The sequence below is a fragment of the Aplidium turbinatum genome, chromosome 9 (assembly GCF_918807975.1).
Source record: "Aplidium turbinatum chromosome 9, kaAplTurb1.1, whole genome shotgun sequence".
Classification (NCBI taxonomy): Eukaryota; Metazoa; Chordata; class Ascidiacea; order Aplousobranchia; family Polyclinidae; genus Aplidium; species Aplidium turbinatum.
In genome coordinates this window covers 6,546,318-6,563,548 of record NC_137480.1, presented here as the reverse complement: position 1 = coordinate 6,563,548, position 17,231 = coordinate 6,546,318, and the positions used below count along the sequence as shown (strand labels likewise).

The following is a 17,231-nucleotide window of genomic DNA, read 5'->3' as shown; positions in this document are numbered from 1 at the left end:
AGAAGTGAATGGAAGCAAAGGGCCTAAGAGTGAACGAGAAAAAGACCAAAGTAATGATTCCTGGTCTCAAACTGAACTCTCTGAGAAGATCAGGAAATCATCCTTGCTGGGTATGCTTAAATGGAGCCGAAAGAAACTCTATCTTCTGCACCAATTGCTCCCACTGGGTCCACTAGGAATGTAGTGGAATTAAAGGTTCATTCAGATCAAACCCACAAACACATACAGTATGCTCACGCTGTAAGAGCACACCACGGCCAGTAAACGAGGTTAGGGTTACCTGTGACACTTTACGTGGTAGCTGACGTTTGCTACCTTGAAGATGCCATGTCTTTTAGATGGATGATGCTTGCAGTCACAACCCGGTGCAAGTCAGCCTGGAAAAAATTTAGTGAACTCCTTCCTGTACAATACAAACAAGCAACTTTCTGTTGCAAGATTTTCTTGGAAAGAACTTGTAAATCACTTTGCAGCCCTAAGCATGGACTCTACTAACTCGATAAACCGCCAAGTGTAGAAAGGAAGACTTCACTTTCGACATACAGACCACAACCTCGACATGAACACGAGTTCATGGCCTGCGTAATTAAAATTGGTTGATGAAGTTGATGTCAATCAAACGGCGTAACTCTAGGCATTAGAAGTGATAAACTATTGCATAATCTTGTCTGAATGTTAATTCTAATTCAGCGCCTTTCAACCTTTTTGTCATCGCTGAACCCCTGCTTTAGTTTCTCGTTTTTCACGGAAACCACACTAACAAAAATTTAGATTAAAGTAATTACGTTATTGTGAATATCATAGCAATGAACAGGGGATGCAAAAACTATTAGTATTTATTTTTTGGCTGACTGCACTCAACCTCTTGTTGAACCAACTAACCTACTTGGAGTTGTACGAATGCGGGACGGTGATCGAAAAATTCAGAATGATGCGTTAATATCCTGAACCAAGAAATCAATTTCCCTAGAAAACGAGAACTCCTGCGGAACCCATTAAACTCACGAAATCCTACTTCATGTTCCACGGACGCTTTTGAAAAGCACTATTCTAAATGAAGAAATAGGCTAACTGTAGAACATGATTAGTTTATTGAAAGGAAAAAAACCGAAACCATGTCCCGACGGTTTATCGAATCAAATTTCATCAAATTTTGTCATAACGGGCTTTATCAAAAGTAAACTATAGGTTCTACTGTTGTATAAAAGTAAACAAGTTTTTTTGTAGACGTTTCGGTGAACATCCTGGGTGAAGAATAACACGTAACAATTGCGCCCAGAGGCGTTGAAAGAATAATTTGGGTGCGTTACCAATAAGTGGCCCAGGTGCTCCAAATAAGATATTTTTAATGACAACAATACGACTCTAAACAATATGAGGTGTTGACTGCGTCAATACACGGTTAGTTTTGGTGTTAGCCTACTCAATTTTTAACTTAAAATTTATTTTTTATTATTGTAGTAAGTTGTGCGTCCAACATTTCTGTGACCAGCAAACGCCAATTTCTCACAACTCCTACTTGGCCTGACCCATGCCCAAACGACTTGGAGTGTCGGTGGATTTTAAAGGCACCAGAAGGGTTTCAAGTTCAATTGACAATTCATCAGTTAGACACAAACAACGATGAGCAAGCTTTTACGGTAAAATAGTTTTTGCTAATATTTCTTCGTATTCTTTGTTAGATTTCTTAGCGAAAGCTGAAGTTCAGGGTTGCCAAACTCTTCATTTTTGTAGATCAGCAATACGTTTCAACTTGGATCAAAAATTATTTGGTTTTTGTAATAGTCAAAAAAACGTCAAAATCTATTCGAAGATTAAAACACAATTACAAACCTGGAGCTTTTCCAAGAATTTGCTTGTGTGATTGTTCAGTTCTGGCAGACAACTTCAGTTATTCTAACATGCTTTGAAATCTTTTTTCAAATCACTTCATCCGCCAAACATGACAAATCAGATTTGTAAAAGATTCTTTAATAAAGATACCTCTACCAACTTGACTGACAAAATAATGCAAAAAAAAATAGCCAATCGAAGTTACTTTGTGAGCCTGTATAAAGAAAGAAGAACTTTTCATTACTGATTATATATCTCTTTATCTGATAAAAAAGATAATTCAAATTATTGAATCACACTGAAGCTGCTTCCATAGAGCACTGATCCAACAGCGGAATTCACATACTAGCAAAAATTTCATTTTGGCATTAGGAATATTAGTGTGTAGCCTACGGCTTCCTTGATAACAGAACATTCCAGTAAGCTTCAGAGTCTTGCGTCAATGTATCTGGCAAGTTATTCAGGACATCTTGTTTGAAGTTTGCACAAACATCAAAAGCCCCAGAAAATTGTAGGTTAAGTTTTAGCTTTGGTTTTTGAATGTGCTTGAAAAGCAGTTGAAATCTTGCAACGACTGGATTGTGGTCCGAGTCAATATACAGTATGCTCCAGACAGTGGTGGCCTTAACGTTTTGTGGGCCTTGGACAGAAGTAATATGAGGGCCAATACAGCCCAGTATCGACAAACTAAAGTACACAAACTCAAATAACCATAAATCACAATAACACAAAATAGGAATTAACATGATACAACAACAAACAGCGATGGCAAGCGAGAAAGGTGTATTTCATGCTGCGACATCTTCACATCACTCTGATGCTATGTTGTACCACCACAACCAGTGCCCTCCGAGTCCTACACCACCCGTCTGCCAAACTTACACAAAACGCACCTTTATAGCTTTTATTGCGGCAAACTCTTTAATAAGAGAAGCATTATCCAATGTTTTGCCGACGTTGTGCTCAATTGAAACAACAGCTAGTCCAACCAAGCGTTATTGGCTCATTGTAGAGCGAGGGTAAATTTTTATCAACTTTAGTTTAGAAAATGATCTTTCCCCTGAAGCTACAGTAACTGGCACAGTAAGAAATAGTCTTAGTAACAAACACAAGTTAGGGTACACAACATTCAGTTTGTTTTGATACAGATATTGTAGAACAGAGAGAACTGTGGTTTCTTTTGTTTTCAATGGTGAATACATTCTTGTGAAGCTCTGCACTTCGGTGGAAAGTTCTTCACTGTCAAGGTCTCCAACAAATTCTGGGATGCTTCAGAGCATTTTTTTTAACAGATTTTCTTCTGTGATGGAGGTCGGGAAACAAATATCACACACAAGACCATAGGCTACTATTTTTGGAACTCCATGATTTTTTCAAACCTATCATCCATCTTGGTAATAGCTTCATCTAAGAGACATTGAAAATGTCTATTCTAAATGTTTTCTTGCTGCTTCTGTTGCTTTCAGCATCCTCATCTGTATCTTCAAACAAGAATCTCTTGCGTTTTCGTCGACGGGTTTCTGGAAAGGAAGCTTGCACAGGGTCATCAAAAGACATTGCTTGCATTTCAGCAATCTTTATAGCATCTTCGAAACCACTTTCTCTATATCCCAACAGAAAGTTTCTTGTTCCTTGTATTAATGTGATTGCAGAGTCAAATGACTTACTGGTACTTTGCATTAGCTTGTTGACCATATTAATTCGATTGAGAACGGTATGCCATATGACCGTGCTCACTATAAACTTGAAGGAATGAAGCTCATTTTTATAATGTAAATTTTATTTGTGTATATTTTAGATAAGCGCGGATCCATAAATTTACGGGCCCTGGGCGGTCGCCCAGTTTGCCCACCCCAAAGGCCACCACTGGCTCCAGGGTACGCCTGGAAGTCTTTAAAAGAAATCTTGTTGGCCTATCGAGCATTAGGCCTAATCAAAATGTAGTCTATTTGATTTTGTGGTTTGTCTCCAGGACTTGTCCAGATGTACCTTCTTCTTCGATGTATGTTAAACCAAGTGTTAGTGATTGTCAAGTTTTTGTCCTCACACTAGTCAACCGGCTTGTCACCTCACTGGTTTCGCACACCCAGACAAAACTGACCAACAATTTTACTTTCCGCCTCCCATCCAGCTTTGGCATTGAAGTCTCCCATAAGAATTGTAACTTCATTTGGTTTGCAAGTTTTGTTTCGTTCATTCAAGGACTCATTAGAAGTTATTGATTTCCTGTTCGTCTGAGTCAATTGTTGGAGCATGTAGGCTACAATTATAATGTTCACGTTGAAAGGACTTGATTTGAGTTTCACCATCAGGCCTAACATTCGTTCATTCTTGGCCAGAAGGAGAGCACTGACTTTGTTAATTGCTCAGTCAGTGTTACAGCTACACCATGTTGATGTTTCGAGCAGTCAGAATAGAAAATCCGTCTTTTGTTCTGAGTAAATTCTCCCGATTTGGTCCATCTAATTTCACATAAACCCAAGCAATCAACTTTCCTTCGGTCTAGCTCTAGCCTACCAATATATTATCTATAATATCTAACTTCCATGTTTGGTGGAGTTTTCTAACATTTCATGTTCCAATTCTAGATATTCAAATTTTCAAGCAATTTTTCTAAAGTCAAACAATTTTTTAAAATTGCTTGCATTGTTTGAGTTGGTATAGTGTACCACGGTGGCTGAATGACGATCCCACGGACCCTTGGCCAGTGCTCTGCCTGTGGCACTTGTAACGATCATACGTTACCGCGACACTTGCACGTGCTCAGTGGCGATTGGTCTCGTTTACGTCGTTTGCCTTTAATTTTGTTTGATGCATCATAGTTAACTAGGCCGAGTACTGGGGTGGGTAGCCCATGTATCTTTTCCCAAGAGACGGTATTGGTTCAAGAGGAGATGCCATTAGCAAGATCTCCTCTCTATCTAGATGCGCCGGGGATAGAATACTATTTGCCCACGTGGAGGCTCTGTCCCATAACTTCCTGTACTGCAGCACAAAACCTCACATTATCAAATGGTTTATTTTATTGTTACTTGTAAAATTGTAAGATGTAACCCTTTATAAGACAGTATTTAAAAACATAAATATAAAACGATGAAACTTTTCTCAACTTACAAACAAATAAAAAATTCAAAAAATAAAATAAAGAGTTTAATAACAAATTTGCCAAATTAGGTCTTCGATGGCTGCAGAACGGTTTCACTTGGAGATGATTTCACAAACAATACAGTGATTGTCTCTGCTAGTGGAGTGCTAATCATAGAATTTGACTCTGGTAAAATTACTTTTGCTACAAGAATGAGTCGATATCCGCTTCAAAAGACTGGATTTGAAGCTTCATTTATTGGTAGGTTAAACGTTGAACGCCATGAACGTATTAACGACCAGTTTCTGATACAGGTGACATTGACGCTTTGAAACTTATGCAAAATCTTGATTCACAACAAGTACTGACAATAATAAAGCATTTTGGCCGCACTAGCAGTATAAGTATAATTATAATTATAGTTTGGAGCAGAATTTTTTCACTCTATTTTTGCAAGGAAAAACGAAAACGTTTGATTTGTACGATAAAAACATCTAAAACGTTTATCTCGTAGGCCCAATTGTGGCTGTTTAAACAATACTGCACTTTAATTATTCTGTACAAAAGTAGAAACATTGTATTAAATCTGAGTCAACTTAAAGCCGACAAATTATGCACAAAACTGAAGACACTAACGAAACCTAACTTGAAATGCAGAATCACGTAATCTTGGTGTAGTTGCAGTATCTATTCTGCTTCAATGGCCTTATATTGTCATGCGTAGGAACACCTTGTCAGGACGAAGAGATTCCCGAGCGCGATTTCTGTGACCAGACTGTAAAGTGTGAACCGGAAAGCGACACAAATGCTGTCTTAAGTACCTCTGTCTGCAGAATTCAGAATGAAACGGAGTTAAGGTACCAACCATATTTAGCTTACTCTAGAAAGGCTACATATTGAAGGTTTTAACATGTTGTTTTCAAACAAACAGATGTTAAACCCAATAATGAGCAAATACTGTAGATTTGATTTTCATTGCATGCCAACTACGCAAGTTTCAAACTTGATGCACAGGTTGCTGACAATGTACTGTCATTGAACGACAATATAGGAAAAATATTTGTTTATCTAAAGAATATTACATGATAAAGAAAAAATCAATTGATTGTCAGTATCGAAAATATAAAAACGCTTACAAGTTACAAATGTGAACTGAGTTGTCCAATTTTTTAAATAGGCCTATATAACTATAGTATTTCTAAGACATATCATGAAAGAGGATTTCTCAATTTCATGTGCCATGTTGTAGAGATACTGCAGAAAGTAGACTAGAAATTTTGTCTTCATGGTAGGCTATATTTTATGCAGAACTGTAGGCTACTGTACGATTGTTGAAGTTTGTTTTTTTATCAGTTTTGTCGTTTACGCACATGGTAAACTCTTACCAGTGCAACCTAAAAAGAATCGTTTGCTTTCAGATAATGCTTCGCAGTCCACCAGTCAAATTGTGTGGTGGAATATAGTAGCTGATGAACTTTTACACATAATCATCATAGCATCTTTTCACATATAAGCTAGGTGGGCAAGTACCTTCTCTTGCCCTCCTAGACCTTTCTTTTTTTAAATTTTAAATTTTTAAGACTTAATTTTGCTTAAGTTGGATCCAAGTTTTATCTTAAAACAGAAAGTCTGTAGTTTTTGTAAATTCTTATGAAACACTTCACTTCTGCGATCTATCAGTTGAAATGAGGTAGCAACACTGAAAAAAACAAGCTGCAAATGCAGCGTTTTCAAGGTCTGGTGACTTCAGCTGTTTACAGTAAGTCAAATGTAAAATTTAGCTGATGGAGTGGGCTAGCGCTGCCCTATCAAGGAGCTGGACATTTATTGGAATGTCGCCAGCTTTTTCACGAAGTAAAGTTACTAACAAATAACTTCGAATGAAACTTCTTTTCGATCGCGGTGGTTTGCCACTCTCAATCTCGCACGCTTGCTAGATGTTTCGTCTCTGAGATCTTTAGGCGGTGTTTTGCCACTCTCAATCTCGCACTTTTCACCAAAGTAGCCGATATCTTGTAGGGCCGAAATGTCTGGAAAAAACAATTCAGGGACGAAACATCTGGCACTCGCGCTGCCAACCAAAAGCAGTATTCTGGTGTGAAGTTGTTATGATGGCATAAGTTATAGAGTGCGCAGCAGTACCAGCAGGCTACCGAACGTGTGAATTCGTTGTATTTTATTGCAGTTACCGTATTTTTATATATTCATGCTACAGCAACATAGGGTGGCATCACCAGATGCCTACAACATTTCTTACGAACGAAACCTGCCTGCCAACGCAACTCCATCGCGATTCTCACAGCTTTTACCGTTAATGACGCAATACTCATAGACCCACGAAGCTGGCATGAGAGTGTAACCACACCCTTATGTCATCAAAGTAGTTCTTTCTAATTTTGATAAAAGTGATTCGGAAATTGCTTCTTAACGAAATATGATAGGGAATGTGTTTTGGTACCATGGGAATTGTCGTATTTTTATATTTTTAACTGGCTAGGGCTAAAATTGAGTAGCCTACAGTTCCCCTTTAAGTGGGCTTCATTTTGTAACTCTGTTCATTTACAGTACTTCTTTCTGGCTTAAATCAACTGATTTTTTTTGTTCTTTCTAGGTAGCCTATGTGTAATGATGTATTAGAATTAGCAGGTTATACCGGATTGAGCAATAATGTTTTATCAGCTTGTTGATGTCTTGCTGCCAGTTATTCATTATTGTCATTGTACAGTATACAGGGTCATCAATAATTAACGTTACAAGAAATTCAATTCAAAAACTGGCAAAAGAGGCGAACGGTGCCTATGAAACCATGTTCACAGTTTTCGAGGATTTGAAGATGAGCCCATTCGTGCACATGAAGAAACAGTTGCTAAATGTCAATACCATTGAGAAACGTCTCTGCAGAGCCAGAATTCTGTTCTCACGCATTGAAGGAGGAGGCATGCTGCTAAACCTTGTGTTCAGCGATGAGAAGAAATTTGATGTCCAGCATCATTTTAACAGTCAGAATGATCGTGTTTGGTCACAAGAGATGATGACGTGGAACCCCGGGTAGTCACTCAGAGACAAGGGACGGCATCAGTGATGGTGTGGGCCGCAGTCAACTAATCAAGAAGGAGTCCATTAATTTTTGTGGACCAAGAAAACTACCGAAATGATATTCTTGAGGGTTCATTGTTGCCTTGTGTAAAGAAACACTTCAAAAAACGTAATTGGTCATTTTAACAAGATTCTTCCCCTTCACATGGAGCTAAGAGAACGCAAAACTAGCTTTTAACCAATGTTCCGTCCTTCATTTCCAAAGAAGAATGACCTCCTTCCTCCCCAGACCTGAACCCCCTGGACTTTTGGCATCTGATCTTACCTGGTGAGCAAGGTTTCGACTAAACACCACCAAAGTTTGGAAGCGCTGAAGGCTAATCTGAAAAAAAGAATGAGCCAAAATACCTCAAAGAGAGTTATTCATGACTCTTGCAGGTCCTTTTCGAAGCGTCTCTGACTTGTTATCGACGCAAATGGCAGACACATTGAGTAAAACTTGTTTATCCTAAATATTTATTTATTTGACAATAATATTATATGTTAGACTAAAGAACAGCGAGGTAGCCTACCCAAACCTTAGTCATCAGTGGCAAAAGAAAAGTGATACGGAAAGCTGCATAACAGGTTCTGCACTATTTTTTTTATTTCAAAAATACTTTATTAGGCATAACAGTTGGGAGAAATCTTTGCAGCTTTTTTCAATTGAACTTTTTAGATTATAAAAGTGATCAAGTAACGTTTTTGATACTCTTCACATTTTGAACTATTTTATTTCTTTGACAGTTAAAGAACGAACAGCTAAATGGAAAGCTTCAGCATACATCTAGAACTTATGAGCCTACCTTTGACCTTACTTATAATATCCTTAATGTTCTATTCAAGCAGATTATCAATTTGTGTTGTGAGTAGGCTACCTCAAATTTTGTGTGAGATTTTAAAAGTCTGAATTACCGAAGTTTGTTTCCTGATTTTCATCAAAATGACATACCAGCTCTGTAGAATCATCTAATTCTGCAAAGATTCAACTCACTACAATATCTTTGCAGTTGTTTTTCATATAGCCTAGTGTATTATCATAGTTGCTTCTTTTTGCTTTAGTACAAAAGACCTCTGCAACTAAATGTTGCTAGATTAAATTTTATTACATAATTTATTTATAAAATATTGTGGGCGGAGATGAATATAGGAATCAATTATAAGTCTCAAAAGTTTAGCCTAAGTAGCCTATAATATGTCTTTTTACCCACAATTTGCCTGAAAAATCTACATTTTTACATGTTTTACGGTCGGAAAAAAAATGCTCTTTTTCCCATCATTTACGCGCAAAAAGTGCCCTTTTTAATATAATTTCGCCCGCTAAAAGTGGCCTTTTTTGAAAATTTGCCCACCTAGATCCAATTTGTGAAAAGATGCTATGATAATCATCGATAAAGAGTTATAATCACTAGATGAAGAGTTAAAAAGTCATGTGCTGTACAGTAATTTTCACTTTGTGCTGAGCTACATGTAGCCTACTTGAGAGGTTACTGATATTTTTTATTCACTTGTTTTTTTCTGTTTGGTATTTCTCCAATTGACTACATACCGTTTAAACAGGTTGCACATAGCTTGTTGTTGCGGTTTCTTGACATGCGGCTAATTCGTTGGTCACTGAGGTTTATCCGAGGGCTTGATTTTGCCAAGGCAAATTGTATGATAGGCACCAGAGATAGACCGTAATGCCGTGAACCTAAGATTTTCAATAATTTTTTTAATTTTTATTGCAACCAAATATTGTTGAAATTTACCTTAGACTTCTTTATTGTTTAGACAAACTGTGTTCGGCACATACAGCGTTGTCACCTGCTCTGCAAGTCTGACGTTCTTGTGCAGCAACCCAATATCTTATCTCAACACTTCTTACTGTGATCTTGACTGTCCCGAGTACTTTCGATGCCAAAACAATGCATGCGTGAAGAGGTCATCTGTGTGTGATGGGGATCCTTGTAATGGTTGTCAGGAAGATGACGGGTGGCAGGACGGAGTAGGATTTCGTTGTCTCCGAAATGGTGAATTTTGCAGAATTCCACAATCGATGTTGTGGGATAGAATACGAGACTGCGACCAAGGCGATGACATGTGCTTTTCTTCAGACATAGAATACAGCGAAGCCAGGTAGTCATTTTCACCTTTTAACCTTGCATTGCTATGATGTTAAAAAAATTATACATTTTATTGTTTCCAGCAGTGTAAAATAAGTACACGAAGTTTCTCAGTTTTTTCTTGACGAAATTCCACGAGATAGCAGACAAGAAGATTCACAACTACTGAATCTTGTCAATTGTACATAGCCGATATTCTAAGTCAGGGGTGGTCAACAAGTCGATCGCGATCGACCGGTCGATCGCCTAGTCTCAGCTGATCGATCGCGTGTGATTTTGTGATGACTAAATAAGATTCCTCAAATACATTTTTACACAGTGGTTCTAAAATGGAAATTTCAAGCAGAGCATTGCTACGTGTACAAACGCAAAACAACGCACATTATTACGAGACAATTACGAGCTTAACCGCTTGCTGAGAAAGAAATTAAAGTTGTAAGCAGGCGCGGCGCATTGACAAGTCATTAGAAAGTAGTTTTAATTTGATAGTTGCTTCTATTGAAAAAGTACCGTGAATTGGTAGTTGCTTTTTGCAAGTAAGGCATAGTTATTCTTAGACAGTAAAGGAACAGTAAAAAATAAAAATTAGACTGTACGCCAAATTAGATGATTAGTTTAGATTTGCCTTTTTACATTTATTACAGCCTAACCCTAGCCTAAATTAAATACAATGAGCGCTCTAAAGAGGAAAATATATTATTTTAATGAAGACTGGGAGCTTACCTATTTTTGTGCTATGGTAAACGATATATGCACCTGTCTTATTTGCGATGCTTCACTTGCTTTGCCGAAGAAGGGAAATGTTGAAAGGCACCTTATGACACGCCATGCTAAGTAAAGCGAAAATTTTCGTCTTGGAAGTGAAGCAAGGGAAATGAAAGTTAATGCTCTTACGATAAATCTAATTTGCTTGGGCAGCAAAGACATCTAAAAAAATTTTGTACCTCATAAAAAACCGCTACAATAGCTTCATTCAAAGCATGTTTTTTCTTAGCAAAGAAATGGAAAGCATTTTCGGAAGGAGAATTGCTGAAGGAATGTTTTTTAGAAATTTCTGATAGCCTTTTTCAGGATTTCCGCAACAAAAACGAAATCAAGCGTGCTAATGCAGAGCTTCAAATGTCAAGAAATACTGTGATGAGAATAGAGAAAATGAGTGAAAATGTTATGCTTCAACTTCACCATGATTTTGAACCCTTTAATGCCCGGTCCCGGACTACTTTCTACAAACGAAAAAAAAAAGTTTTTAGTGACGTTTGTGACCTAATAAATCCATTTTTATCAAAATTTTTATTTTTTGTGTTTTAAATAAAAAATTAAAAAATGTTGCCAAATGGCTACATTGAGCATACAAAGTGCACAAAAATGAAAATTCTTAGATACAAATTGTCCCGTAAAAATTGCTGAAGGTCAAAAGCCGAAGAAGAAATGTTATATCAGTTCAGTTTGTTTTTATTTCTAACCATCACAACGAAAAAACAAAATATGACAAACATAGCAGAGGTCTAGAAAAAGGTAGAAGCGACAAAACACGGGCGTTATAACGTAGGGCTACCATATGTCCTCTTTTAGAAGGATTAGTCCTTTTTTTTCATAAAAAATGCATTGTCCTCCGAGGACACTTGAAAATGCTCAAATGTCCTCTTTTTTGCATTGCTATCATTTTCAACAAAGTTTTATTTTTATGTGACCTTGGCGAAAGCTAAATAAGGCTAAGCAACGATACCAAAAAGGAAAAGTGTGTTTTCTGAGCTGTGGCAAAAGTAGGCTATCCTTGTTTAGGAAAAGTGTATATTGGCTTTGAGGTTGACAATACATTGCTTGGTGTGGATATGATGGATACTTTTATTTCTGTGGCAAACGAAGGCAATGTTACTCGATGACCATGTCAGATGTATTTTTATTGTTCGACTCTTGTGTTGCCTATTTGGATGAATAGACTACTAAGCTAATTTCATTTTCCGAGTTCACATCCTTTGATTGGATGCTTAGCCTATTGCTTATGCTGTCTTACACCAAAGAATAGGATAACGTTTTTCAGCGGTGTGTGGAAGTATCTGTCAGTCTGTCAGAGAAAAATGTTGACATTGATGATGCTGAACTGTTCGATCTATACCAATGTTACGGACAATCGTTCCTCAAATCAAGCGTCACATAAAACCATGAAAGTCTACTTAACCTGGCGTCTTACGTCATGGAATATTGCTAAAAAATGAGCAGAGATTTCATCATTCTTTTTGCAACACCTGTAAATTATTTGATGATCCTTTGTAACACCTGTGAAGCATGACATATACCTTTTTAACACCTGTGAAACTATTACATCTTCTTTTTAACATTGGTGAAATTGCTTGGCAATGCATTTCATTGTTACGTCACAGTTGCAGGTTATGTGGTTTGAAATATCCCAAGTCAGTTTCGTCATTTTTTAGAATTGTCGCTGGAAAGGTTGGTCGAATATTAAAACTGTTTTGCTTGTGCTTACCAACTAGACGAAATTTCCGTCTTTTATCCCAGTAATCTGTATTGTGTTGACAGGTTTTAGTGTGTACGTGTTGCGCCCTCCTTTTGACAGCCTGTGGCTATTTTTTCCTGAAATACAATTTGTGAAAGATGTTTTCAGAAGAGTATTTTTTCGGTGTCATCGCATACAGACGAAAGGATTCGTGGGAAATTTATGTTACAACTTTCCCACGAAAATATTATGGTTTTCAGCTATGACCAACCAAAGCTAGTGCAAAGGCGTCTTTAACCTGATAGCTAGCTTGCATTAGCTTTGTTCAAATAATGGCACATTAGAAAATGGACAGAACAGTTAAAACATTGCAGAACTATACATTGTTTTAATGAATTGTTTAAAATCGAGCAATTCTTGATTTGCAATAAGCTATAGCTCAAAATGCAAACCTAAAACGCAAGTTTTCTGTAGAGAAAATCAAATGAATAGCAAACTGTTCATTGACTGAATCTGACTAATAAGTGTGTTATGTTTTTTATTTGCCACTTTTGCTACATAGGCCTAAAATCACCTAAGAAGATGTAAAAATTGTTTAAACGTAAAATCCACTGGCATTTTACTTGCTTACTAAACATGTCCTCTTTTTGGGTGATGAAAATATGGTAAGCCTATATAACGTGCATGATACCAAAGCAGGACAATCAGTCTAAAATATGGCACGGTCGCAACACTTTATTTCCAATGGAAAAAATTCAATTCAGAAGCAAGTACCGGTATGCTCGAAGTCAGTTGCAGCTTTAGGGTGAGGCAAGTGCTGAGATTGTCGCATCGGGTCACCTTTACAAGCTTACATGCTTTTAGGCCACCCACGACACTTCCGACAAACGCCAAAAAAATATGATCTTATCCTTTTGCTATGCGACCGGACAACACCATTTTACAGTAATATTCATACCCAAATTTTTGTTGAACATGCTATCAGAATGCACCAAATTCAAGGTATTTTTTTTAAAAATTTGGGAATGGCCTTCCAGACCCCCGCCGCTGGGTGTTCAAAACGCCGGTTCGGCGGGTTCGCCCGTCGGCGTTCAAAATACCTAGCTACGCTACTGAATTGGATCATTGTCATTGGGGCCCACAAAGCATATTCCGCACAGGGCCCGAAATACCCTAAGACCGGCACTGCATGCAGTCAGCTCTTGAAGAGTATCTCGTTTGTCTTTCCCAGTACATCCTTTTTGAAGGCATCTTTACAATACTGATGTGTAGGAGCACTCCTATAGGCTTTTTCATTTCAATAACACATAAAGGCTAATCAAGACACGTCCGTCTTTTTGATGAGCGTGGAGTTTTGATTCACGGACAATATATCCAAACAGTTCGTCATCAAAATAATATAAAAAATATTCCAAAGGGGTTTCATGTTCAGATAGAGTATACTCTTGATCCTCCCACTGAACATCCAAACTGGGTTTAAATACCTCCTTCTTCTACGTATACTGGCGTTTTGTAGTTTTACTGGTTGAGCGTTTTGTCGGCTGAACCTCTTTCACACTTTCCTCAACCACTTCAACTTGTGGCTGTCTTGTAGCAGAAGGCGCTGAAAATAGCCTTGATGAAGAAGTAGGCATTTCTGCATCTTCATCGGACTCATCCTCATACTCCGAAATGTCACCAGCGGGCACAACTATGCCATCCAACTCCAAATCTACTGGCATTATTTTCATCAATTGTAAATAATTCAGGCGGCGTTACAGAAAAAGAACTTATCTGCATAAAAAAGTAAAAAAAATTCATAATTTTATTCTATTCTATGGAATTTGGACTCTCTCTATGCCCAATGTAGCCATTTGGCTACATCAAACTTTCGGGTAACATAACTAAGATTAAAAAGATTAACTTCAAAATTAAAGTATTTAGGCTAGTTATTTGTTGAAAAGACTTTGTGAAAACACACAAAAATGCAGTTATTTCTTCAAATAAACACATCTGCAGTGCTCTGAATCTGGCTTATTTTCTGACAATTTCAAATTTTCAATGGTCACCTGATCACGATGTTTTCTTCGGAAGGGAATTGTGGGTAATTAGTGTTTCCAATAAATTTCTTTGCTTTTATTGTCTTCACAAGAGATAAAATGTGGATTAACCGTGCCTGTTACTGGCGTAGACCCTATGGTCTCGCCCTCTGCTAATTCAGCAATTTCACATAGAAGCAGTGACGCTAGAAACCTGAGATTTCTTAACTTTTACTTTTTTTCTTGCCCCAACTTTTAATCCTGATTATGTTGGTATCGGATAATTGTGAAGTTCACAATTAACCTTTTGTCACAGCCAGGGCCGGATTTAGACCATAAGAGGCCCTAGGCTATTCCATTTGTGAGGCCCCTTCCTATCTTCGAGCTCAGAATTTCTCTCTAAACAACATCACATGTCATTGCTTAATGTTAAAAATATGAGTGCATTAAACTCTTCGTTCTTTTCATTTTCTACATTCATGGGTGCAAATTTTTAATTAAAACAATAAACATTTATAATAAAAGTAATTTGCGTTCTTCTGGTGACTATTTACTAGGTTACCTCCTGATGTTAAAGATGATAACTAGCTTTTGTATTTCCGACGTTTCGTCAGTCAGCACGACTGACTTTATCAAGGTGGCTAAAACAGGTTAACACAACCTGTTCAGCAACGATGGCACAACACAAAAACGTACTGATAAAATGAATAAAGTAAGCAGCAAGAATCAGAATTAAAACACGCAACAAGATACCTAGAGGTTAAACTGAATGCAGTGAATGCCTAAAACCAGTAGGCTGCTTTCCAACAGCGTAAATTTATCTATCTATTGGGCCACCGTCAAGAAACATTGAAAAGTCATCAGACAAGACAGAAACCAAGGGAATTGGCAATAACAATGATAGAGAAGACGCACTGAGAATGGAAAAGGTGAAGTTAAAGTTAAAGTAATTTTTTGTACACAGAGGGAAAATTCTGACCATCTTTCTGGTTGAGAGCATGTTGTGCTTTCTGGTTTATGTACCACTTTTCTGTAAATAATCTTTTTGTGTAATCCTTTTCAGTTTTAAGAATGGTAGCGTTGGTCCAAGTAATTTTATGGTCTGAATTTATAGAATGTTTGCAAAGAGCAAACTTTATGGCATAGGAATCAAAGTTGCGATGAAACCCTATCTGACAATAGGTAAATACCTTCCCTCGGCTAAAGACCCCATGAAAGAAGGTGAAGTTTCTGGATTGATCTACCAAGTTCCGTGTCATGACTGTGATTTAATCTACATTGGACAGACAAAACGTGACCTTAAATCTAGAATCAACGAGCACCAAAGAGCTATTAAATTTCAACGTCCGGAGCATTCCGCTCTTTGCAAACATTCTATAAATTCAGACCATAAAATTACTTGGACCAACGCTACCATTCTTAAAACTGAAAAGGATTACACAAAAAGATTATTTACAGAAAAGTGGTACATAAACCAGAAAGCACAACATGCTCTCAACCAGAAAGATGGTCAGAATTTTCCCTCTGTGTACAAAAAATTACTTTAACTTTAACTTCACCTTTTCCATTCTCAGTGCGTCTTCTCTATCATTGTTATTGCCAATTCCCTTGGTTTCTGTCTTGTCTGATGACTTTTCAATGTTTCTTGACGGTGGCCCAATAGATAGATAAATTTACGCTGTTGGAAAGCAGCCTACTGGTTTTAGGCATTCACTGCATTCAGTTTAACCTCTAGGTATCTTGTTGCGTGTTTTAATTCTGATTCTTGCTGCTTACTTTATTCATTTTATCAGTACGTTTTTGTGTTGTGCCATCGTTGCTGAACAGGTTGTGTTAACCTGTTTTAGCCACCTTGATAAAGTCAGTCGTGCTGACTGACGAAACGTCGGAAATACAAAAGCTAGTTATCATCTTTAACATCAGGAGGTAACCTAGTAAATAGTCACCAGAAGAACGCAAATTACTTTTATTATAAAATGCCTGGTGAACAGTCTCTCTCTGTTTTTAATAAACATTTAGTTAAAGCAGCTTTGCTTTCAATTTCTTTGATCAAACAACCGTTACAATAATTGTAAAGTTTATTTACGAGGACATAAGAAATAGTTACAGCCATCAAATAGACTAATAGAGTAAGAGTAGGCTACCAATTTTTTTTTCTAGCTTTCGTCAAAGCAAAATTATGCAAAATTTCATCAAAATTTATCTGTTTAAGTTTGTCCCTTTCAATGTACAGAATGCTCAGTGCGGACAACCTTTCTTGAGACACTGTCAATCTCAGTTTATTTTTGATGCTTTTGAACTTTGAGAAAGATGTCTCTCCTGAGCAGTTAGTGACCATTAAGCTTAGAAACAGTCTTAATATTGCTTCCACATTAGGAAAGGCAGTGTTAATTTTTTCCTTGCACATAATCTCATAAAGGTCTCCATGAGGCAAGGAAATAAATTGCGCTTCTGTAGAGGACTACGGTAGCCTACTTTAACATAGAAGCTTCCAGCAGAATGCGCGTAATAATTGCCTTTATTATGATGCCAACGCCGTAATAATGACTGTTTACAACAGGGGATCCCAACCTTTTTTACACCATAGCCCCCTTTAAAAATTTTGAAAAGTTAATGGCCCCCCTATTGTTTTCAACCTTTTGAAAAATTAAGAAAAGTCA

The 17,231-nt window shown here is 37.3% G+C and overlaps 1 protein-coding gene across 1 annotated transcript in view; it reads left to right on the top strand.

The window, feature by feature from the left end:
* Positions 1 to 5,130: 5,130 nt before the first annotated feature.
* Positions 5,131 to 17,231, top strand: part of LOC145776627 (uncharacterized) — a 46,176-nt gene continuing 34,075 nt past the window's right edge. The window contains exons 1-3 of the mRNA XM_082587857.1: positions 5,131 to 5,179; positions 5,643 to 5,775; positions 9,767 to 10,111. Coding sequence (XP_082443983.1) covers positions 5,131 to 5,179; positions 5,643 to 5,775; positions 9,767 to 10,111 — 527 coding nt within the window. The remainder of the gene's footprint in view (positions 5,180 to 5,642; positions 5,776 to 9,766; positions 10,112 to 17,231) is intronic.